At 39.9% G+C, this 21,645-nt stretch overlaps 2 protein-coding genes and 18 non-coding genes across 22 annotated transcripts in view; 1 reads left to right on the top strand and 19 right to left on the bottom strand.

Moving 5' to 3' along the window:
* The window catches only part of macrod1 (mono-ADP ribosylhydrolase 1), a 130,220-nt gene extending 127,425 nt beyond the window's left edge, over positions 1 to 2,795 (bottom strand). For 2 of the 3 annotated variants that reach the window (XM_034092878.2, XM_034092877.2), the window contains exons 1-3: positions 2,279 to 2,795; positions 1,146 to 1,244; positions 327 to 434 (exon numbers count right to left, since the gene is read on the bottom strand). In XM_034092878.2, coding sequence (XP_033948769.1) covers positions 327 to 434; positions 1,146 to 1,244; positions 2,279 to 2,669 — 598 coding nt within the window. In that variant the 5' untranslated portion in view covers positions 2,670 to 2,795. The remainder of the gene's footprint in view (positions 1 to 326; positions 435 to 1,145; positions 1,245 to 2,278) is intronic. The other variant, XM_034092879.2, reaches the window with a different exon arrangement.
* A 1,280-nt stretch (positions 2,796 to 4,075) lies between these two features.
* Positions 4,076 to 21,645, top strand: part of fermt3b (FERM domain containing kindlin 3b) — a 27,549-nt gene continuing 9,979 nt past the window's right edge. The window contains exons 1-4 of the mRNA XM_034092369.2: positions 4,076 to 4,246; positions 5,377 to 5,516; positions 7,127 to 7,360; positions 19,844 to 19,960. Of these exons, the coding sequence (XP_033948260.1) occupies positions 5,393 to 5,516; positions 7,127 to 7,360; positions 19,844 to 19,960 (475 nt within the window). The 5' untranslated portion in view covers positions 4,076 to 4,246; positions 5,377 to 5,392. The remainder of the gene's footprint in view (positions 4,247 to 5,376; positions 5,517 to 7,126; positions 7,361 to 19,843; positions 19,961 to 21,645) is intronic.
* On the bottom strand, positions 6,113 to 6,184 carry trnaw-cca (transfer RNA tryptophan (anticodon CCA)). Its single transcript has one exon. It is a non-coding gene; the product is annotated as a tRNA-Trp (tRNA).
* trnaw-cca (transfer RNA tryptophan (anticodon CCA)) lies at positions 9,464 to 9,535 on the bottom strand. The gene has a single exon. It is a non-coding gene; the product is annotated as a tRNA-Trp (tRNA).
* On the bottom strand, positions 9,764 to 9,835 carry trnaw-cca (transfer RNA tryptophan (anticodon CCA)). Its single transcript has one exon. It is a non-coding gene; the product is annotated as a tRNA-Trp (tRNA).
* trnaw-cca (transfer RNA tryptophan (anticodon CCA)) lies at positions 10,065 to 10,136 on the bottom strand. The gene has a single exon. It is a non-coding gene; the product is annotated as a tRNA-Trp (tRNA).
* On the bottom strand, positions 10,366 to 10,437 carry trnaw-cca (transfer RNA tryptophan (anticodon CCA)). Its single transcript has one exon. It is a non-coding gene; the product is annotated as a tRNA-Trp (tRNA).
* trnaw-cca (transfer RNA tryptophan (anticodon CCA)) lies at positions 10,663 to 10,734 on the bottom strand. Its single transcript has one exon. It is a non-coding gene; the product is annotated as a tRNA-Trp (tRNA).
* On the bottom strand, positions 12,211 to 12,282 carry trnaw-cca (transfer RNA tryptophan (anticodon CCA)). The gene has a single exon. It is a non-coding gene; the product is annotated as a tRNA-Trp (tRNA).
* trnaw-cca (transfer RNA tryptophan (anticodon CCA)) lies at positions 12,512 to 12,583 on the bottom strand. Its single transcript has one exon. It is a non-coding gene; the product is annotated as a tRNA-Trp (tRNA).
* trnaw-cca (transfer RNA tryptophan (anticodon CCA)) lies at positions 14,262 to 14,333 on the bottom strand. The gene has a single exon. It is a non-coding gene; the product is annotated as a tRNA-Trp (tRNA).
* Positions 14,563 to 14,634, bottom strand: trnaw-cca (transfer RNA tryptophan (anticodon CCA)). Its single transcript has one exon. It is a non-coding gene; the product is annotated as a tRNA-Trp (tRNA).
* trnaw-cca (transfer RNA tryptophan (anticodon CCA)) lies at positions 14,864 to 14,935 on the bottom strand. The gene has a single exon. It is a non-coding gene; the product is annotated as a tRNA-Trp (tRNA).
* On the bottom strand, positions 16,483 to 16,554 carry trnaw-cca (transfer RNA tryptophan (anticodon CCA)). The gene has a single exon. It is a non-coding gene; the product is annotated as a tRNA-Trp (tRNA).
* On the bottom strand, positions 16,812 to 16,883 carry trnaw-cca (transfer RNA tryptophan (anticodon CCA)). The gene has a single exon. It is a non-coding gene; the product is annotated as a tRNA-Trp (tRNA).
* trnaw-cca (transfer RNA tryptophan (anticodon CCA)) lies at positions 17,113 to 17,184 on the bottom strand. Its single transcript has one exon. It is a non-coding gene; the product is annotated as a tRNA-Trp (tRNA).
* On the bottom strand, positions 18,660 to 18,731 carry trnaw-cca (transfer RNA tryptophan (anticodon CCA)). Its single transcript has one exon. It is a non-coding gene; the product is annotated as a tRNA-Trp (tRNA).
* trnaw-cca (transfer RNA tryptophan (anticodon CCA)) lies at positions 18,961 to 19,032 on the bottom strand. Its single transcript has one exon. It is a non-coding gene; the product is annotated as a tRNA-Trp (tRNA).
* On the bottom strand, positions 19,262 to 19,333 carry trnal-caa (transfer RNA leucine (anticodon CAA)). The gene has a single exon. It is a non-coding gene; the product is annotated as a tRNA-Leu (tRNA).
* trnaw-cca (transfer RNA tryptophan (anticodon CCA)) lies at positions 19,563 to 19,634 on the bottom strand. The gene has a single exon. It is a non-coding gene; the product is annotated as a tRNA-Trp (tRNA).

Genomic DNA, 21,645 nt, shown 5'->3' with positions numbered 1-21,645 from the left:
AAATGATATACCGTACATCCACATTGATGCACAAACAAATTTGGGGCTTAGCTTAGTTAAGCACTAAGCAATTATTTACTCTATCATCCTTTGCATATTCCCCGACTGATTGGCTTTCTTCTTCATGTAGTTGTTCCTGTGTCTGTTGCTTATTGCCTGCCGATTGCTTTTACTTTTGTTGCAAAAAGAGGAAATTAAAACATGGTTTCTCTTGTTTTTTATTTGTATTAAATTGTGTGGGGGAAAAAATAGATAAATGGAGACATGTTGGATGTCTAATCTCCGAACGGATCACCCTATAAACACACTCCTTTACACACACATACCTGCATTAACAATCACATCTATCTCCAGCTTGGTGATGTCCCCACTGTAGAGGGAAATCTTGTTGTCCAACTTTTTATTCCTCGGGTAAACTGTTTTTTCAGAACCGTCTAAAGATTTGACACAAACATACAGTACAGTCAGTTTCTGGATCAGTTTTATTTACCTGGTAAACTTGAAATAATACGTCTATAAATATTGATCCGATAGTTGACCAAAACAACTACAATTCTTACAATAGTGATATCTCAAGTGTTAAGCTAAGTTAAAGAAGAGGATTATGTGTATTGTTATTATTTCTGACCATTATGTATTATGGGTCTACAGAGTTAAAAAGAAAATGAAAGGTATACAACATTAATTTAATAATTAATGTCGTAATCCTGAGCAGGATTTAGATCACAGCATAACACCATTCCACTATTCATTAAAGTAAAACATTTTAGAAAATCTTTACTGAATAGAGTCAACTAAAATATTCCAATACATTTGAGTAAAGCAGGGATTTCAAACTTCACCTACTTCCAAGGTGTGATGATATATTTACATGAAATGTCATCTTATGTCTGTATATTCATCTTTTACATTGTGTGTGCTTCATTTTCTTGACTTGTTACATATGACAATATTACATTTTCTATAAAAGACGTTTCCATCTGTTTATATGTTGCTATTAATCATTTTAAAATGCTTTTGGTGTGATGTGGCCAAATATCTGATAATGCTATTCATGCTGCATCCCTCTGTTAAATTCTCGCTGGCACTACCACCCAACCCTGAATGAACCTGACAGAGACTGTGACTGATGTCGGGTGTCTGACCTGCAGTGGGAGTCCACACTGAGATGTCGTGCAGTGGCACAAAGTCAGACGTCCTGTAGTGCTGACGCCTGTCCGTCACAGACAGAGACAGCAAGTAGTCTGAAAGAGAAAAATAAAGGAAGAGGACAGGAAGAAAATAACCTGTTAGCTAGATATAAAATACCCTTGTTATGTATTTTAAGAAACAGAGTACATGGTACTTCAGGAATACCAGACTGAAAAAAAGCTTTATGAAGAATAAAACAAAAAAGCTCATGCATACCCCCAATAAACGATTGATACAGCAAAACCTGAAGCATGTGGTGTACAATGATATTATTTTTAACATAATGAAATGTTCTTTAAACAAGTCAGTTTGTTGAAGTATAGATGTTCTTCATTCATTAATCTTTTATTTATTGTGCATAAACAGTATAGGCCTATTGTACGTTAATAGTATACAAGCTCCACTTTGACATAGCAAAACACAAAATATTATGCCTAAATAATTGTACTCTTTTTCGTTGAACATTTTTGTTTGATTGCTTGATCGCTTGTTTTAGGCATTTGAGAACTGAGGTAAGCTACATCATATTTGACCAAATAACTTATAATTCCGTTTTTTTTAAGGACACAATTAAAGAAACATTTCATTTTTTATCTTGAACTGATATTCAAAATAGGATGATGTTGTTGGTTCTACATATTTTATTCCAGGGTTTATATTGTTTGGTCTGTTTTCATTCTATATTTTCTTTTACAGTGTATGCTTACTTGTGTGTTTTGTACATATTATTTGGTGTGTTTTTTGTTTGAAATGTTGTTGATTGTTTGTCGTCATTGATGAGTAGGCCTAATGTAATTTTTTATTGTTAAATTAGGGGAAGATGAATGCGAAAAAGCCATTGAGGACTTCCTCTCCTTTACCCACTGGGGGGGGGGGGTTCCATTGTGTGTATTGTGTATATTTTTATAATGCATATTAACTAAACTAAGTCTATCTATCAGCCAGCGAGAGTTGGAGGTGTGTTTTGGTCATGTGACAGGCAGCACACATGTGTCTCTTTAATTTGTTGACAAAACACATTGCACGGTAGCTGTTGTAAATAGGCTATTACATTAAAATCTTCTCTTTCTTGGTTGAAGAGTCTCACCCTTGGTCTCCTTCCAGTCTCCATCAGCGGAGTTCAGGTTAAGTTTGCGGGCCATGGCGGTGACTGTTCCGGTGTGGAGAGACTGGACCAGAGCAAATGTGCTTACTCCCAGGGCGGCACCGAGGGCTACCTTTCCCAGCCAGCCTCGGGGTGAAGAGGAAGCCTTTACCTGGCTGGACCTCCAAATTGCTGCGTTTGTCGGTGTTGTGGAAAACTTTTCAGCTCGGAGAGCAGCGTTAATGTGGCCGCGAACAGGACCTGGGGGGCTTCCTGGAGTTACACCGTGTTTAAACCTGACACCGGCTGCCTGGAAGTCAGCACGGACACGGGACAGAGTAGTGCACCGTGAGGCTCTCATATATGAAAATAGAGCTGATATTTGAAGTGCCATGCCTGAGTGACGCCGAGGGGGCTCGGTTCGTGTTACGAAGCTTTACAAGGATCAGTGTCAGACACACCGGGGTTAGGTTTCGGTTTCGGTGTTAGCAGTTGAACGTTGGTTAGGTTGGAGCTCATTTGGCATTTTTGTTTTGGACTTCCACATGTGGAATGCACCATTTACAAGGGGTGCTTGTAGGTTTCGTTAACCACAAAACTACTTTGTATCGTGTCATTGAACGAAGTACGATATCTAGGCCGGTATTTAAGAGTTTATATTATTACCAGCGAAAATGTATGCTACAATGTGACAAGTGCAGCTCTATGTTAATCTCACATGGAATGTAAACCCCCGACTCCGATGAAGTGGGGAGGCGGAAGCCAACGACCACAAATCCACGCCTCCTATCTAGATTAAAGAAGTACACATCAAAAATGATATGTTCAATAGATTTGTATTTATCCAAATATAAGTTATTGAACTCTATATCATTTGCGCAACCAGAATTGGTACGCATTTATTTCACCATTATAAACATTCAGAGGTCAAATGGAAGAGTATGTTGTGTACATTTTACATAGGCTACGAAAAAGGAAAATAACAACTAAACAACAAACTGTACAGGGACTTCAAAATAACATTTACCTTTTTTTCACAATAAATGTTTATAATCGAAGTTTACATTTTAAAGATTTAATTGTCATTATTATTATTTAATGTCATTCTTCTTATTATTTATGTATTTAAATGTATACTCGACTGTGTTTGCAAAAAACATATTTTTATAAAGGCTTAAAAGCCTCCTTCACTTCTATTCTTCAAAATCTCAATTAAAATATCAGCCAACACAATAGTTGATAAATAAAGAGAATTTGCACAAACAAATTGTAGTATAGCATATTAAAAAAACAACACTGCATGGGCATTTGCTTGGGAAATATTATTATTTGTGTTATTATTATTATTATTATTATTACTTAGTTGCCTAGGTCGTTATGCCTGCTCTCAGTTTCAGAAACTATTTAATTGCTGTTTTAATGGGCTAAACAATTTCCTGTTTATTCTTTATTTTGCATCTGAAAAGGCATTAAAAAAACTGATGATCACGTTAACACTACTAATTATTTATATGCAACATACACAATCTTTACCAATAATCAATCTATTGTCTGTGTTCTTCCATCCCATAAAATGGAAGCTAAAGAGAAATAGCCAAACTAAGGACAGCAATAATATGTGTTGTCTGTCTTTTTAGCTTCTATTGAGCACACATAAAAACACACACATACACACACATTGCCTTTTATGCAGCACTCACTATCTGCCTGTCTGTCAGTCAAAACTTGAGCTCTTTTCACATTTCCGCCTGGCGGAAACTGACAAAAAAAGGAACAAGCCTTTCTTGACAGAAGTGACACAAGCAGCGCAGACTCAGCTACACAGACCACAACCTACCCAGCCCGAGAGGGGAACGACACTGCTGAAAATTGTTCTCAGAAAACCTGGGTGAACTTCTTCAGAGGTGTGAAAGAGGCACAAGAGTCCCACCAGTTTCCACATCTTAAAACTTTGGACGGAGGAGACTGACGGTATTTTTCTTTCAATTTGTGTGTGTGATGTGAGAGAAAGGGAGAAAGCATGAGGACAGAGTGGTCATTAAGGCTTCATGTGTACACGTTATGCTTGTTTATACTTTAAATGTTGCGTAATTTATTAGGTAACAAGCTCAACAAAATATAATGTGAAAAAGTGAAGTGGAAGTGGTCGTGGTTCAGAACTTATATACAAAAACATACAGATGAAGAAAGTCAAGGCCTTCAAAAGAAGTAAGGAGGGTTGCAGGCATGTCATCTAGTCTTTGTTATGTCATTGTCTGTGATTCAATTATTTAAAGTTACCTATACATTGAACAAAGATGAACAGTTTAATCCTATAATGTAATATATTTTAAATGGGCTTACACTTTCATACACATGTAGTGGGTCTCTGTATTGGCATTGGATGAACGTCTCCTATTGGGCGGGTCAGTAAGCGGAAGTGTGTGTCACTGGTGATTGTTCAAGTTAGAAACAGGAAGTGCTCATCAAACTGGACATGTTGCCAGGATCAACGCACCCTTCCAGATTGTGTGTGTGTGTGTGTGTGTGTGTGTGTGTGTGTGTGTGTGTGTGTGTGTGTGTGTGTGTGTGTGTGTGTGTGTGTGTGTGTGTTAATCAGTATCATGTGATACTGAACTATGATGAAAACCTTTTTTTTCGAAGTTGAGAGGCTGTGTGATTGACAGGTGATCTAGGTCTCATTTATGTCTGAAATACTTTGTAAACTTAAGGCAGGGTTTTGATTATCAGATCAATCAAGTTCTATACAAAAATCGTATTCTTGTGCATTTCTTAGCATATATTCTTGTGTTCTTGTTTTTAAATGTCCTTTTAACAAATAAATAATGCTTTAAAGTGCATATTTCTTACTCATGACATGCACAGGTTCCTAAAACAATTGCTTTGTCGCCTAACATGATGTTGTATATTTTAAAAAGGGTGTTGGCAGTTTCAGCAAAGTGTTGGAAAAAAACTCATAAAAAAGTAACCTCACCGGTCAATTAAGTTGTTCTCCATTTTCCTTGCCTGTTTTGTCTGAGTTGTTAATGCACTTGTTGGCCAGCTTTTGATAACAAGTGTTTGACTTTTCTGGTTTCTTCTCCTTTCTGTCTATATGCCAGGCCTTTTTCGCCCGGTATGTCGGCGTGGGACCTGTTAGTCATGGTGGAGGACCTGGGGTCTGACGCGCCACCTGTCACCCTCAGCGTGGCCTCTGACCTCCACGTTGGAGGGGTCATCCTGAAGCTGGTGGAAAAGACACGTAGGTCTCAGTCCCTCTGTCTGTCTTTCATTCAGTCTGTCTGATTGTTTGTCTGTCTGTCTGTCCCAAGTTCAATGCAATGACTCACAATTGTTACCTTATTTGTATACTGTATAAGGGCCAAAATTCAGACAGTGTATGGGTAACACTTTGAAAAGATGTAATGCTGCATGCATTACAAAAAATCATGCAACAGTTAAGTAACCAATCAACTTCTTCAGCATTTGCCCTAAAAGAGCAAACATGTCAAACTAAATTCCAATCTTGAAACCAAATGAACCTGATAATTCTTACTTTATGGCATCACATGCTGGCGTATTCTAACAGTCTCTGTACATGGTGATTAATACTGTTAATGTAAACTTTAAACATTTTAATACTACAAAACAAGCCTAAACAAGCTAATGTTTGAAAGTATTTCTTTAACTGACATTTAAATTGGTAGTCAGTCCTTTTTGTTGAGTTACAATAAATTGTTTGACATTTTCGAGATCTCCAAATGTGATATTCGTCAAATTTACATATTTTCGCATAGTCAATGTAATTTATTTAATCTACACCTACACGGACATTAAACAAAGGCGCAACAGAAAGATTGACCCTGACGTGATTTGAACACGCAACCTTCTGATCTGGAGTCAGACGCGCTACCGTTGCGCCACAGAGTCTGATGTGTATAAGGGAGTGGTTTGTTTATTAGACCGACACAGACTGCGCGGAAGAACACAAGCGAAAACTATCAGACATTACATTGACGTAATTTCTACATTAAACTACTGTTTAATAACGGTAGGACTAACATATTGTTTTAAATGTTTATCACTGTTGATAAATGATCCAAGTTATATACTTTATGAACTGTTAAAGTGACTAATTTACTAATTGTAAAAAGTACAATTTCCTTAATTAATCTCTAATTGATCTAATTAATTTATGAGGGTGAAATCTATGTTGTAAATTACCAAAGTGCTTTCAAGCCATTCAGACCGTAATACAATTCCTAAACTAGGTTTTGTTCATTATTAATTATGTCTCTTTAAAGTTTTAAAATTAATAATATTAACATTCCAATACCTGACAAGAAATTCCCCAACCCTATCCAAAGCCAGTCAGGCCTACATTTACTGTAGGACATTTATTTTTATTTTGACATTATTAACTTGTAAAGCTTATTTGAGCACCAGGAAAAAGGGCTTTATAAATACTATGTATTGTTATTATTATTATTATTATTATTTTTATTATTATTACATTCAAAATTGACATTATAGACACAATAGACTTTTTTTTCAGAAGAAATCTGAAGTCTGCAAGCGAGCATTTCATCACAGAATCTCATGAGAAATGGGGATAAACAGGAGACTTTGTTCTCCTGGTTTAAGAGGAGTGTTTGTCAGTTGAATGGCCAGTAGAATAATTAATGAAAGGGTCTATCAGTAGTTTGGGTACCACTTCGTAGTTATTAATGGGAAAACCTGTCCAAACTTTGATCGAGAAAATTACGAATCAAACAAAGATTACTGCCTCACTTTATACAAAATAGCTTAAACTATAGATGTTCAATGCATTTCAGTTTGCAACAACATGTGTTTTGTGTCTGTCCTCTGCAGAGATAAAGCGTGATTGGTCAGACCATGCACTGTGGTGGGAACAGAAGCAGCGGTGGCTGCTGCGAACCGCCTGGACTCTGGAGAAATATGGCATCCACGCTGACGCCCGGCTTGTCTTCATGCCCCAACACAAGCCCCTGAGGCTGGGGCTTCCAAACGGCAACACCCTGAGGCTCCGTGCCTGCTTCTCCAGTTCCGTCTTCCAGACAGTGATGGGTGTCTGTAGGATGCTCAGTGAGTTTCTGCCTTTTTATTTTTTCCTTGTTTCACTTATATTATTCAGTTCTTTATTTATTAACTAACTTATTTGAATCATTACTTCTGAATCATTACTTCACGAGGGATGTTAAAAGTGCGAACCGTTTTACTCTTATGGCGCGTTTCCACTGCAGCGAGGAGCCCCGTTTAAGAGAGCTGTGACGTCAGCGGCCCGTTTTTGGTTGCGTTTCCACTTGGCCTACCGGCTAGCGGGTACAAATTCACAGTTTTTCTGGCCCCATAAAATCGTGGTTCTAGGGCCAGGAAAAACCAGGCTGAGTCAGGCTGAGTATGCTAAACTGGAGAGAGAATCGCTGGCAAAGGGGCTACAACTACAACAAGATGAACATATTTGACTGTGATTTAATTGTAATACACGTTTCAAAATGATGCCGAAGTAACAACATACTGATACCGGTTAGTAAAAACCATGAATTAATGCTTTCACAAGTCTGCAGACAGACGGCAGGTGAAAAACCTTTTAAAATGTATGTTGTCGAAAGGCCCTGACACACCAGGCCGAAATCGGCTGTTTTCGTTAGTCGGACGACGAAGCGTGCCCTGTCGCCCAAACTCAATTTGGTGTGTCCCGCACCGCCGGCCGTGACACGCCTTACTTGGCCTTTCACAGGCAGTCGGACAAAGAAATCACACTGATTGGCTGTTCAGCTAGCGAATCAGTGCATGAGAAGTGAAACAGTTGCTTGAGAATGTCTTCCACAAGCAACACTCCAATGGCTGATAGCTCCAGTACCACACGAAACATGTTTTTGATAGACGAGAGTGAAAATGGAACGCACACGCTATTTGTTGTTTGTTTATATCACATAGTCTGTTCTTCTTCTCTGTCTTCCGGTTGTTGCCTCTTTTGAATGACGAATACACACTACCGTCGCCTGCTGGTAAGGAGAGTTATTGCTGCTCACGCATGCGCAGTTCATACGTGCTTGGCTGAAGTCTTTGCGGTGTGTTCCAGTGCGACACATGGCCAAGACGCAGGAGAACACGCCGACGGAACAGTCGGCGTGTTCTCTGGTGACTGCTTGGTGTGTCAGGGCCTTAATGGAGATCGGCTAAGCTAATGCAGTGTATGCTCCGACCGTCCGCACTCACAACAACGGGCTATACAGACATAAATAAACCAGCGACTGTATTCGCCATGACACAGGCAGTCTGTGGTTTGTACTTGTTTAACTTTTGTCTAGTTTCTGAACAGATATGAGGAGCTGTGAGCTCTGAGGGCTAACAGCTAACGGCTGTGTTGTTTTTCTGGGGTTCTTATTGAAGATGACGTCACGGCTCCGCCTACACTGCGTTACTAAAGTTACTACCCCAGTTCCAAAACTGTAATGGAAACGCAGCATAAAGTGAGCCGGTCCTAACAAGGCCTAACGAGGCCTAGCCATACCGAGCGAGGCCAAGCGAGGCCGTGTAGTGGAAACGCGCCAGAAGTGTCTAAAAACCTCTCGATAGCATTTTTTGGAGTTTTCAGTTGTGGGTCTTAATTTAGTCTTCAAATGAGAACTAGCATCCTTTGATGAAACACAAATATTGAATGTTTCAGATTCTCATTATGCCAAAAACCTGCCAAGTTAAACTTGAGTGTGGGGACAGAAGATATATTGAAGTGACGTGACTGGATGAGAGATATTCTAATCTTAAAAGCGATTACTATTGAACCGCAGAGTCTAAAAACCTCGTGATAGAATTTGTTGTAGTTTTCAGTTGAGGGCCTTCATTTAGTCTTCAAATGAGAACTAGCATCCTTTGATGAAACACAAATATTGACCCTGACGTGATTTGAACACGCAGCCTTCGGATCTGGAGTCGGTACCGTTGCGCCACAGAGCCTGTTTCAGTTTCAGATTATGCCAAAAACCTGCCAAGTTAACCTTGAGTGTGGGACCAGAAGATATATTGAACTGACATGATTGGACAAGAGATGTTCTAATCTTCAGAGTTCCTACCATTTTTCTGCAGAGTCTAAAAGACTCTTGATAGCTTTTTGTGTAGTTGTCAGTTGAGTTCCTTATTGAAGTCTTGAAATGAGAATCTGCATTCTTGATGAAACACAAATATTGACCCTGACGTGATTTGAACACGCAGCCTTCTGATCTGGAGTCAGACGCACTACCGTTGCGCCACAGAGCCTGTTTCAGTTTCAGATTATGCCAAAAACCTGCCAAGTTAACCTTGAGTGTGGGACCAGAAGATATATTGAACTGACATGATTGGACAAGAGATGTTCTAATCTTCAGAGTTCCTACCATTTTTCTGCAGAGTCTAAAAGACTCTTGATAGCTTTTTGTGTAGTTGTCAGTTGAGTTCCTTATTGAAGTCTTGAAATGAGAATCTGCATTCTTGATGAAACACAAATATTGACCCTGACGTGATTTGAACACGCAGCCTTCTGATCTGGAGTCAGACGCACTACCGTTGCGCCACAGAGCCTGTTTCAGTTTCCGATTATGACAAAAACTTGCCAAGTTAACCTTGAGTGTGGGGCCAGAAGACATATTGAACTGACGTGACTGGATGAGAGATGTTCTAATCTTAAAAGCGATTACTATTGAAACGCAGAGTCTAAAAACCTCTTGATAGCATTTGTTGTAGTTTTCAGGTGAGGGCCTTAATTTAGTCTTCAAATGAGAACTTGCATCCTTTGATGAAACACAAATATTGACCCTGACGTGATTTGAACACGCAGCCTTCTGATCTGGAGTCAGACGCGCTACCGTTGCGCCACAGAGCCTGTCACAGTTTGGGAGTTTGCCAAAAACTTGCCAAGTTAACCTTTAGTGTGGAACCAGAAGATATATTGAACTGACATGATTGGACAAGAGATGTTCTAATCTTCAGAGTTCCTACCATTTTTCTGCAGAGTCCAAAAGACTCTTGATAGCTTTTTGTGTAGTTGTCAGTTGAGTTCCTTATTGAAGTCTTGAAATGAGAATCTGCATTCTTTGATGAAACACAAATATTGACCCTGACGTGATTTGAACACGCAACCTTCTGATCTGGAGTCAGACGCGCTACCATTGCGCCACAGAGCCTGTTTAAGTCTCTGATTATGACAAAAACATGCCAAGTTAACCTTGAGTGTGGGGCCAGAAGACATATTGAACTGACGTGACTGGATGAGAGATGTTCTAATCTTAAAACCGATTACTATTGAACTGCAGAGTCTAAAATCCTCTTGATAGAATGTGTTGCAGTTTTCAGTTGCCTTAATTTAGTCTTCAAATGAGAACTAGCATCCTTTGGTGAAACACAAATATTGACCCTGACGTGATTTGAACACGCAACCTTCTGATCTGGAGTCAGACGCGCTACCGTTGCGTCACAGAGCCTGTTTCAGTTTCTGATTATGCCAAAAAACCTGCCAAGTTAACCTTGAGTGTGGGACCAGAAGATATATTGAACTGACATGATTGGACAAGAGATGTTCTAATCTTCAGAGTTCCTACCATTTTTCTGCAGAGTCCAAAAGACTCTTGATAGCTTTTTGTGTAGTTGTTAGGGGTGTAACGGTACACGTACCCGTACCGAAATTATTCGGTACGGGCCCTTGGGTTCGGTACACGTGTGTACCGAAGTGTACCGAACGCATATAACCTTAAACGTAAAAAATTGAGAACGTGAACAACTTCTTGGAAGTAATCTCAGGTGCTGCGTCACAGCATTCAGAGTAATTTGCACCCATTGTGTTCAACGCGTCATAGCGAGCAAGTCATTTCATTGGACGAGCTGGTCAGAGGGATGCGTTCAAATGTAGTCAGTAATTTGAGGAACTGTCGAAATGGCGAACGCAGATAAAGTTGAGCTCGAAAATCCTCCAGCGTCATGAAGTCTCCGGTTTGGGAACATTTTGGTTTCGCAGTTACGTACAAGGATGACGGACAAAGACAGGTGGACCGAACCAAAGCTGTTTGTCGGCATTGTTCAACTAACATTGGTTACGCGGCTGGCAATACATCAAACTTGCACACTCATTTGAAAAGGCATCACCCGAACGTGAATATCACCGGTACCAAACGACTGAAGTGCAAACCCAACTCCCGCTAGCATTTAAGCCTCCACCACTCGCAAAAACTTCAGACCGAGCGAAAGCTATTACAAACGGCAAATATCCTTATGTTACCATGTTAGCAAAGCGCTACCTGGCTGTATCTGCTGCTACCTCTGTCCCTAGCGAGAGGGTGTGTTCTCCACAGCAGGAGACATTGTTAGTGCCAGCTGCCAGCAGATCTGCCCTTTCGGCAAGCAATGTGGACAAGTTCATCTTTCTTTAAAAAAACATGACAATACAATGACAAGCAAGTCATAATGTCAAACTGGCTGCTAGTGCTAAGGTACTAATACAGTACAGTTCAAATACAGATTATTTCAGTTTATCGAAAAGCTGCACCTTAATGTTTATTTTATTATATTTTATATTTATTTGAGTGAATATTCATAGTTTAATAATAATTAAAAACCCAAAACTAATAGTTTATGTGTTGTGAGTACTAGTACAGTAAAGTTCAAATACAGATTATTTCAGTTAATCGAAATGCGGCACCTTAATGTTTATTTTATTATATTTTGCATTTATTTGAGTGAATACATTATTCACAGTTTAATAATAATTAAAAAAAAAAATGTTATGTTTTGTGATAATTTTTTCTACTGTACCGAAAACGTACCGAACCGAACCGTGACCTAAAGACCGAGGTACGTACCGAACCTAAATGTTTGTGAACCGTTACACCCCTAGTAGTTGTCAGTTGAGTTCCTTATTGAGGTCTTGAAATGAGAATCTACATTCTTTGATGAAACACAAATATTGACCCTGACGTGATTTGAACACGCAGCCTTCTGATCTGGAGTCAGACGCGCTACCGTTGCGCCACAGAGCCTGTTTCAGTTTCTGATTATGCCAAAAACCTGCCAAGTTAACCTTGAGTGTGGGGCCAGAAGACATATTGAACTGACGTGACTGGACAAGAGATGTTCTAATCTTAAAAGCGATTACTATTGAACCGCAGAGTCTAAAAACCTCTAGATAGAATTTGTTGTAGTTTTCAGTCGAGGGCGTTAATTTAGTCTTCAAATGAGAACTAGCATCCTTTGATGAAACACAAATATTGACCCTGACGTGATTTGAACACGCAGCCTTCTGATCTGGAGTCAGACGCGCTACCGTTGCGCCACAGAGCCTGTTTCAGTTTCCGATTATGACAAAAACCTGCCAAGTGAACCTTGAGTGTGGGGCCAGAAGATATATTGATCTGACGTGACTGGATGAGAGATGTTCTAATCTTCAGAGTTCCTACCATTTTTCTGCAGAGTCCAAAAGACTCTTGATAGCTTTTTGTGTAGTTGTTAGGGGTGTAACGGTACACGTACCCGTACCGAAATTATTCGGTACGGGCCCTTCGGTTCGGTACACGTGTGTACCGAAGTGTACCGAACGCATATAACCTTAAACGTAAAAAATTGAGAACGTGAACAACTTCTTGGAAGTAATCTCAGGTGCTGCGTCACAGCATTCAGAGTAATTTGCACCCATTGTGTTCAACGCGTCATAGCGAGCAAGTCATTTCATTGGACGAGCTGGTCAGAGGGATGCGTTCAAATGTAGTCCAGTAATTTGAGGAACTGTCGAAATGGCGAACGCAGATAAAGTTGAGCTCGAAAATCCTCCAGCGTCATGAAGTCTCCGGTTTTGGGAACATTTTGGTTTCGCAGTTACGTACAAGGATGACGGACAAAGACAGGTGGACCGAACCAAGCTGTTTGTCGGCATTGTTCAACTAACATTGGTTACGCGGCTGGCAATACATCAAACTTGCACACTCATTGAAAAGGCATCACCCGAACGTGAATATCACCGGTACCAAACGACTGAAGTGCAAACCCAACTCCCGCTAGCATTTAAGCCTCCACCACTCGCAAAAACTTCAGACCGAGCGAAAGCTATTACAAACAGGCAAATATCCTTATGTTACCATGTTAGCAAAGCGCTACCTGGCTGTATCTGCTGCTACCTCTGTCCCTAGCGAGAGGGTGTGTTCTCCACAGCAGGAGACATTGTTAGTGCCAGCTGCCAGCAGATCTGCCCTTTCGGCAAGCAATGTGGACAAGTTCATCTTTCTTTAAAAAAACATGAAAATACAATGACAAGCAAGTCATAATGTCAAACTGGCTGCTAGTGCTAAGGTACTAATACAGTACAGTTCAAATACAGATTATTTCAGTTTATCGAAAAGCTGCACCTTAATGTTTATTTTATTATATTTTATATTTATTTGAGTGAATATTCATAGTTTAATAATAATTAAAAACCCAAAACTAATACTTTATGTGTTGTGAGTACTAGTACAGTAAAGTTCAAATACAGATTATTTCAGTTAATCGAAATGCGGCACCTTAATGTTTATTTTATTATATTTTGCATTTATTTGAGTGAATACATTATTCACAGTTTAATAATAATTTAAAAAAAAAATGTTATGTTTTGTGATAATTTTTTCTACTGTACCGAAAACGTACCGAACCGAACCGTGACCTAAAAACCGAGGTACGTACCGAACCTAAATGTTTGTGAACCGTTACACCCTAGTAGTTGTCAGTTGAGTTCCTTATTGAGGTCTTGAAATGAGAATCTACATTCTTTGATGAAACACAAATATTGACCCCTGACGTGCTTGAGTGTGGGGACCAGAAGATATATTGAACTGACATGATTGGACAAGAGATGTTCTAATCTTCAGAGTTCCTACCATTTTTCTGCAGAGTCTAAAAGTCACTTGATAGCTTTTTGTGTAGTTGTCAGTTGAGTTCCTTATTGAAGTCTTGAAATGAGAATCTGCATTCTTTGATGAAACACAAATATTGACCCTGACGTGATTTGAACACGCAACCTTCTGATCTGGAGTCAGACGCGCTACCGTTGCGCCACAGAGCCTGTTTCAGTTTCCGATTATGACAAAAACCTGCCAAGTTAACCTTGAGTGTGGGGACAGAAGATATATTGAAGTGACGTGACTGGATGAGAGATGTTCTAATCTTAAAACCGATTACTATTGAACCGCAGAGTCTAAAATCCGCTAGATAGAATTTGTTGTAGTTTTCAGTTGAGGGCCTTAATTTAGTCTTCAAATGAGAACTAGCATTCTTTGATGAAACACAAATATTGACCCTGACGTGATTTGAACACGCAGCCTTCTGATCTGGAGTCAGACGCGCTACCGTTGCGCCACAGAGCCTGTTACAGTTTGGGAATTTGCCAAAAACATGCCAAGTTAACCTTTAGTGTGGGACCAGAAGATATATTGAACTGACGTGATTGGACAAGAGATGTTATAATCTTCAGAGTTCCTACCATTTTTCTGCAGAGTCCAAAAGACTCTTGATAGCTTTTTGTGTAGTTGTCAGTTGAGTTCCTTATTGAGGTCTTGAAATGAGAATCTGCATTCTTTGATGAAACACAAATATTGACCCTGACGTGATTTGAACACGCAACCTTCTGATCTGGAGTCAGACGCGCTACCGTTGCGCCACAGAGCCTGTTGCAGTTTCTGATTATGCCAAAAACCTGCCAAGTTAACCTTGAGTGTGGGGCCAGAAGACATATTGAACTGACGTGACTGGATGAGAGATGTTCTAATCTTAAAAGCGATTAGTATTGAACCGCAGAGTCTAAAAACCTCTAATATTGAACTGACATGATTGGACAAGAGATGTTCTAATCTTCAGAGTTCCTACCATTTTTCTGCAGAGTCCAAAAGACTCTTGATAGCTTTTTGTGTAGTTGTTAGGGGTGTAACGGTACACGTACCCGTACTGAAATTATTCGGTACGGGCCCTTCGGTTCGGTACACGTGTGTACCGAACGCATATAACCTTAAACGTAAAAAATTGAGAACGTGAACAACTTCTTGGAAGTAATCTCAGGTGCTGCGTCGCAGCATTCAGAGTAATTTGCACCCATTGTGTTCAACGCGTCATAGCGAGCAAGTCATTTCATTGGACGAGCTGGTCAGAGGGATGCGTTCAAATGTAGTCAGTAATTTGAGGAACTGTCGAAATGGCGAACGCAGATAAAGTTGAGCTCGAAAATCCTCCAGCGTCATGAAGTCTCCGGTTTGGGAACATTTTGGTTTCGCAGTTACGTACAAGGATGACGGACAAAGACAGGTGGACCGAACCAAAGCTGTTTGTCGGCATTGTTCAACTAACATTGGTTACGCGGCTGGCAATACATCAAACTTGCACACTCATTTGAAAAGGCATCACCCGAACGTGAATATCACCGGTACCAAACGACTGAAGTGCAAACCCAACTCCCGCTAGCATTTAAGCCTCCACCACTCGCAAAAACTTCAGACCGAGCGAAAGCTATTACAAACGGCAAATATCCTTATGTTACCATGTTAGCAAAGCGCTACCTGGCTGTATCTGCTGCTACCTCTGTCCCTAGCGAGAGGGTGTGTTCTCCACAGCAGGAGACATTGTTAGTGCCAGCTGCCAGCAGATCTGCCCTTTCGGCAAGCAATGTGGACAAGTTCATCTTTCTTTAAAAAAACATGAAAATACAATGACAAGCAAGTCATAATGTCAAACTGGCTGCTAGTGCTAAGGTACTAGTACAGTACAGTTCAAATACAGATTATTTCAGTTTATCGAAAAGCTGCACCTTAATGTTTATTTTATTATATTTTATATTTATTTGAGTGAATATTCAAAGTTTAATAATAATTAAAAACCCAAAACTAATAGTTTATGTGTTGTGAGTACTAGTACAGTAAAGTTCAAATACAGATTATTTCAGTTAATCGAAATGCGGCACCTTAATGTTTATTTTATTATATTTTGCATTTATTTGAGTGAATACATTATTCACAGTTTAATAATAATTAAAAAAAAAAATGTTATGTTTTGTGATAATTTTTTCTACTGTACCGAAAACGTACCGAACCGAACCGTGACCTAAAGACCGAGGTACGTACCGAACCTAAATGTTTGTGAACCGTTACACCCCTAGTAGTTGTCAGTTGAGTTCCTTATTGAGGTCTTGAAATGAGAATCTACATTCTTTGATGAAACACAAATATTGACCCTGACGTGATTTGAACACGCAACCTTCTGATCTGGAGTCAGACGCGCTACCGTTGCGCCACAGAGCCTGTTTCAGTTTCTGATTATGCCAAAAACCTGCCAAGTTAAACTTGAGTGTGGGGCCAGAAGACATATTGAACTGACGTGACTGGATGAGAGATGTTCTAATCTTAAAAGCGATTACTATTGAACCGTATCTTAAAAGCGATTACTATTGAACCGCAGAGTCTAAAAACCTCTTGATAGAATTTGTTGTAGTTTTCAGTTGAGGGCCTTAATTTAGTCTTCAAATGAGAACTAGCATCCTTTGATGAAACACAAATATTGACCCTGACGTGATTTGAACACGCTGCCTTCTGATCTGGAGTCAGACGCGCTACCGTTGCGCCACAGAGCCTGTTACAGTTTGGGAATTTGCCAAAAACATGCCAAGTTAACCTTGAGTGTGGGGCCAGAAGACATATTGAACTGACGTGACTGGATGAGAGATGTTCTAATCTTAAAAGCGATTACTATTGAACCGCAGAGTCTAAAAACCTCTAGATAGAATTTGTTGTAGTTGTCAGTTGAGTTGCTTATTGAAGTCTTGAAATGAGAATCTGCATTCTTTAATGAAACACAAATATTGACCCTGACGTGATTTCAACACGCAGCCTTCTGATCTGGAGTCAGACGCGCTACCGTTGCGCCACAGAGCCTGTTTCAGTTTCTGATTATGCCAAAAACATGCCAAGTTAAGCTTTAGTGTGGGACCAGAAGATATATTGAACTGACATGATTGGACAAGAGATGTTCTAATCTTCAGAGTTCCTACCATTTTTCTGCAGAGTCCAAAAGACTCTTGATAGCTTTTTGTGTAGTTGTTAGGGGTGTAACGGTACACGTACCCGTACCGAAATTATTCGGTACGGGCCCTTCGGTTCGGTACACGTGTGTACCGAAGTGTACCGAACGCATATAACCTTAAACGTAAAAAATTGAGAACGTGAACAACTTCTTGGAAGTAATCTCAGGTGCTGCGTCGCAGCATTCAGAGTAATTTGCACCCATTGTGTTCAACGCGTCATAGCGAGCAAGTCATTTCATTGGACGAGCTGGTCAGAGGGATGCGTTCAAATGTAGTCAGTAATTTGAGGAACTGTCGAAATGGCGAACGCAGATAAAGTTGAGCTCGAAAATCCTCCAGCGTCATGAAGTCTCCGGTTTGGGAACATTTTGGTTTCGCAGTTACGTACAAGGATGACGGACAAAGACAGGTGGACCGAACCAAAGCTGTTTGTCGGCATTGTTCAACTAACATTGGTTACGCGGCTGGCAATACATCAAACTTGCACACTCATTTGAAAAGGCATCACCCGAACGTGAATATCACCGGTACCAAACGACTGAAGTGCAAACCCAACTCCCGCTAGCATTTAAGCCTCCACCACTCGCAAAAACTTCAGACCGAGCGAAAGCTATTACAAACGGCAAATATCCTTATGTTACCATGTTAGCAAAGCGCTACCTGGCTGTATCTGCTGCTACCTCTGTCCCTAGCGAGAGGGTGTGTTCTCCACAGCAGGAGACATTGTTAGTGCCAGCTGCCAGCAGATCTGCCCTTTCGGCAAGCAATGTGGACAAGTTCATCTTTCTTTAAAAAAACATGAAAATACAATGACAAGCAAGTCATAATGTCAAACTGGCTGCTAGTGCTAAGGTACTAATACAGTACAGTTCAAATACAGATTATTTCAGTTTATCGAAAAGCTGCACCTTAATGTTTATTTTATTATATTTTATATTTATTTGAGTGAATATTCATAGTTTAATAATAATTAAAAACCCAAAACTAATAGTTTATGTGTTGTGAGTACTAGTACAGTAAAGTTCAAATACAGATTATTTCAGTTAATCGAAATGCGGCACCTTAATGTTTATTTTATTATATTTTGCATTTATTTGAGTGAATACATTATTCACAGTTTAATAATAATTAAAAAAAAAAATGTTATGTTTTGTGATAATTTTTTCTACTGTACCGAAAACGTACCGAACCGAACCGTGACCTAAAGACCGAGGTACGTACCGAACCTAAATGTTTGTGAACCGTTACACCCCTAGTAGTTGTCAGTTGAGTTCCTTATTGAGGTCTTGAAATGAGAATCTACATTCTTTGATGAAACACAAATATTGACCCTGACGTGATTTGAACACGCTGCCTTCTGATCTGGAGTCAGACGCGCTACCGTTGCGCCACAGAGCCTGTTACAGTTTGGGAATTTGCCAAAAACATGCCAAGTTAACCTTGAGTGTGGGGCCAGAAGACATATTGAACTGACGTGACTGGACAAGAGATGTTCTAATCTTAAAAGCGATTACTATTGAACCGCAGAGTCTAAAAACCTCTAGATAGAATTTGTTGTAGTTTTCAGTCGAGGGCCTTAATTTAGTCTTCAAATGAGAACTAGCATCCTTTGATGAAACACAAATATTGACCCTGACGTGATTTGAACACGCAGCCTTCTGATCTGGAGTCAGACGCACTACCGTTGCGCCACAGAGCCTGTTACAGTTTGGGAATTTGCCAAAAACATGCCAATTTAACCTTTAGTGTGGGACCAGAAGATATGTTGAACTGACGTGATTGGACAAGAGATGTTCTAATCTTCAGAGTTCCTACCATTTTTCTGCAAAGTCTAAAAGACTCTTGATAGCTTTTTGTGTAGTTGTCAGTTGAGTTCCTTATTGAAGTCTTGAAATGAGAATCTACATTCTTTAATGAAACACAAATATTGACCCTGACGTGATTTGAACACGCAGCCTTCTGATCTTGAGTCAGACGCACTACCGTTGCGCCACAGAGCCTGTTTCATTTTCTGATTATGCCAAAAACCTGCCAAGTTAACCTTGAGTGTGGGGCCAGAAGATATATTGAACTGACATGATTGGACAAGAGATGTTCTAATCTTCAGAGTTCCTACCATTTTTCTGCAGAGTCTAAAAGACTCTTGATAGCTTTTTGTGTAGTTGTCAGTTGAGTTCCTTATTGAAGTCTTGAAATGAGAATCTGCATTCTTTGATGAAACACAAATATTGACCCTGACGTGATCTGAACACGCAACCTTCTGATCTGGAGTCAGACGCGCTACCGTTGCGCCACAGAGTTTGAAACACTAACAGTTGCATCACAGAGTTTAGAACTCTTCAAACATTTTATTTTATTTTTACTTTAGTCATTCTGAAATGGAACAACTGTCACAGAAACTGTTTCCCCCTTGGAGGATTAAAGTATTTCCGATTCTGAATCTGATTAAATCTGAGACAAAGACAGTCTTTTTAATAAAACTAATTACTTGCTCTCTTTTACCTACACAGATATCCGTCATCCCGAGGAGCACTCGTTCCTGCGACCTGTTGAGGAAAAAAAGAAGAAAAAAGATAAAGACTCGGCTGAGGAGATTTATGACCTGACCGAGGTGCCTCTCTCCTCAGGTACACTTCACTTCAAACTCCAAGCTTGAAATGCAGAATTTACAGCATTAGTTTATACATTCATTGTTATATATCTTTACAGAATCATTTACCTTTTTAGCTTTTACAAGTTTATTTTTAGAAATAAATAGAATATAGAGTGTTTCTCATTTGAGATTTAAAACATTTTTAAATTAATAAATGTAAATGATAGAGGGGTGTTTGGTGAAATATACATATACCACATCTCCTAAATTTAATTTCCTGAAGCCGGATGAAAATACTTCTTTCCACTACAGTGTACAAAACATCAGTCATAATATCATATACATGGGGTGTCTGGCTTAAAGGTCCCCTGGCATACTCTTTTTCAACAATATACTATAGGTCTCAGATATATAATATGGAGTGTGGACTTGTAGCTGGAGAGGTGCCAGTTGGCCTCCTGGGCCCTGCCGTACCCCCAACTGCTCCATGGCGCCGACGAGACTGGCAGCCTCTTCCCTCTGGCACCTCTCCAGATGCATGTGTGCAACCTATCTGTAAAGACAGTATAGAGTGTAAAACTGTGTGTGTGTAAACTGAATTTCCTCCTTGGGAAAGGCAAGTTTATTTATATAGCACATTTCAACACAAGGCAATTCAAAATGCTTTACAAAAATGAAAGACATTCAGAAACATATTATGAAATGACATTTAAAAACACTCATTTAAAAGCAACAATATAAAATGGCATTTAAAAAAACTCATGGCCCTTTAGTTATTTGAAGTGTTTCATGCTAAACGAAACCCCCCTTTGGAAAAATCGAATCCGACCCCATGGTACCTTTTAGTTTTCGGCCGAAACTATTCCTCTTTTTTAAATGCATATAGTTCAGTTTACCTTGTCTTTCTAGGACTTTTTTGGTATCCTCCGTGAACCAGGGTCTTGAAACCAAAACAAATTCCTGTACCCCATGGTACCTTTTAGTTTTCGCCAAAACTATTCCTCTTTTTTAAATACACATTAGTTAAGTTAAGTTTAAGTAAAGAAGAAGTTTCATCTTCTTCTTATATACAAAAGTGTTTGGCTCGAAATACCAAACAGCTCATGCATTGTATCATGCAATTAAACCCTTCTGTTTCAGCCCTGTTTCAAAAGTGCTGATTCTGTGTCTGTCGCTGTAAATGCAAATGAGCAGCTGCTGGCCACGCCTGTCTGAGAGATGATTGATTAAAAAAACCACAATGGTGCTCTAGGAGGAGATTCAGGTGACAAGGGGCCTTTCTCATTTCACTAATTTCCCCTCCTCGACTCCTAGGCCGTTTCTCAATCGCGAGGATGCTTGCTTGGTAGCACATGTCTTCCGAGTCACTTGCTTCAGAAGCTAGGCAAGAATCCTTCCTGGCATTCGGAAAACGAAGAGTGGAACAGGCTAGCAAGTGTGCAGTTGTGCGTCATATGAGAGGCCCCGCCTTACATTTTCCGCCCCAGATTTGGGGAAATTGGTCCGTGCGCAAAACATTGTGGGGATTTTAAGGACGCGAAGTCCCATGTGCAGCCTCGAAATTACCCCCAAACCAAGGACGCGGCCTCAGTGGAATTCCAAGTATGCTGGAGATTGGAACAGTCCTTCGGCGGCACTCGATTACGTAGCATCCTTGAAATATTGGCTTGGAAGCCAGTTTCCTCGAGATTGAGAAACGGCCCTATCCTCGTGTCTTAG

This window comes from Pseudochaenichthys georgianus, chromosome 10, assembly GCF_902827115.2.
Source record: "Pseudochaenichthys georgianus chromosome 10, fPseGeo1.2, whole genome shotgun sequence".
Classification (NCBI taxonomy): Eukaryota; Metazoa; Chordata; class Actinopteri; order Perciformes; family Channichthyidae; genus Pseudochaenichthys; species Pseudochaenichthys georgianus.
This window is presented reverse-complemented; position numbering and strand designations above follow the sequence as displayed.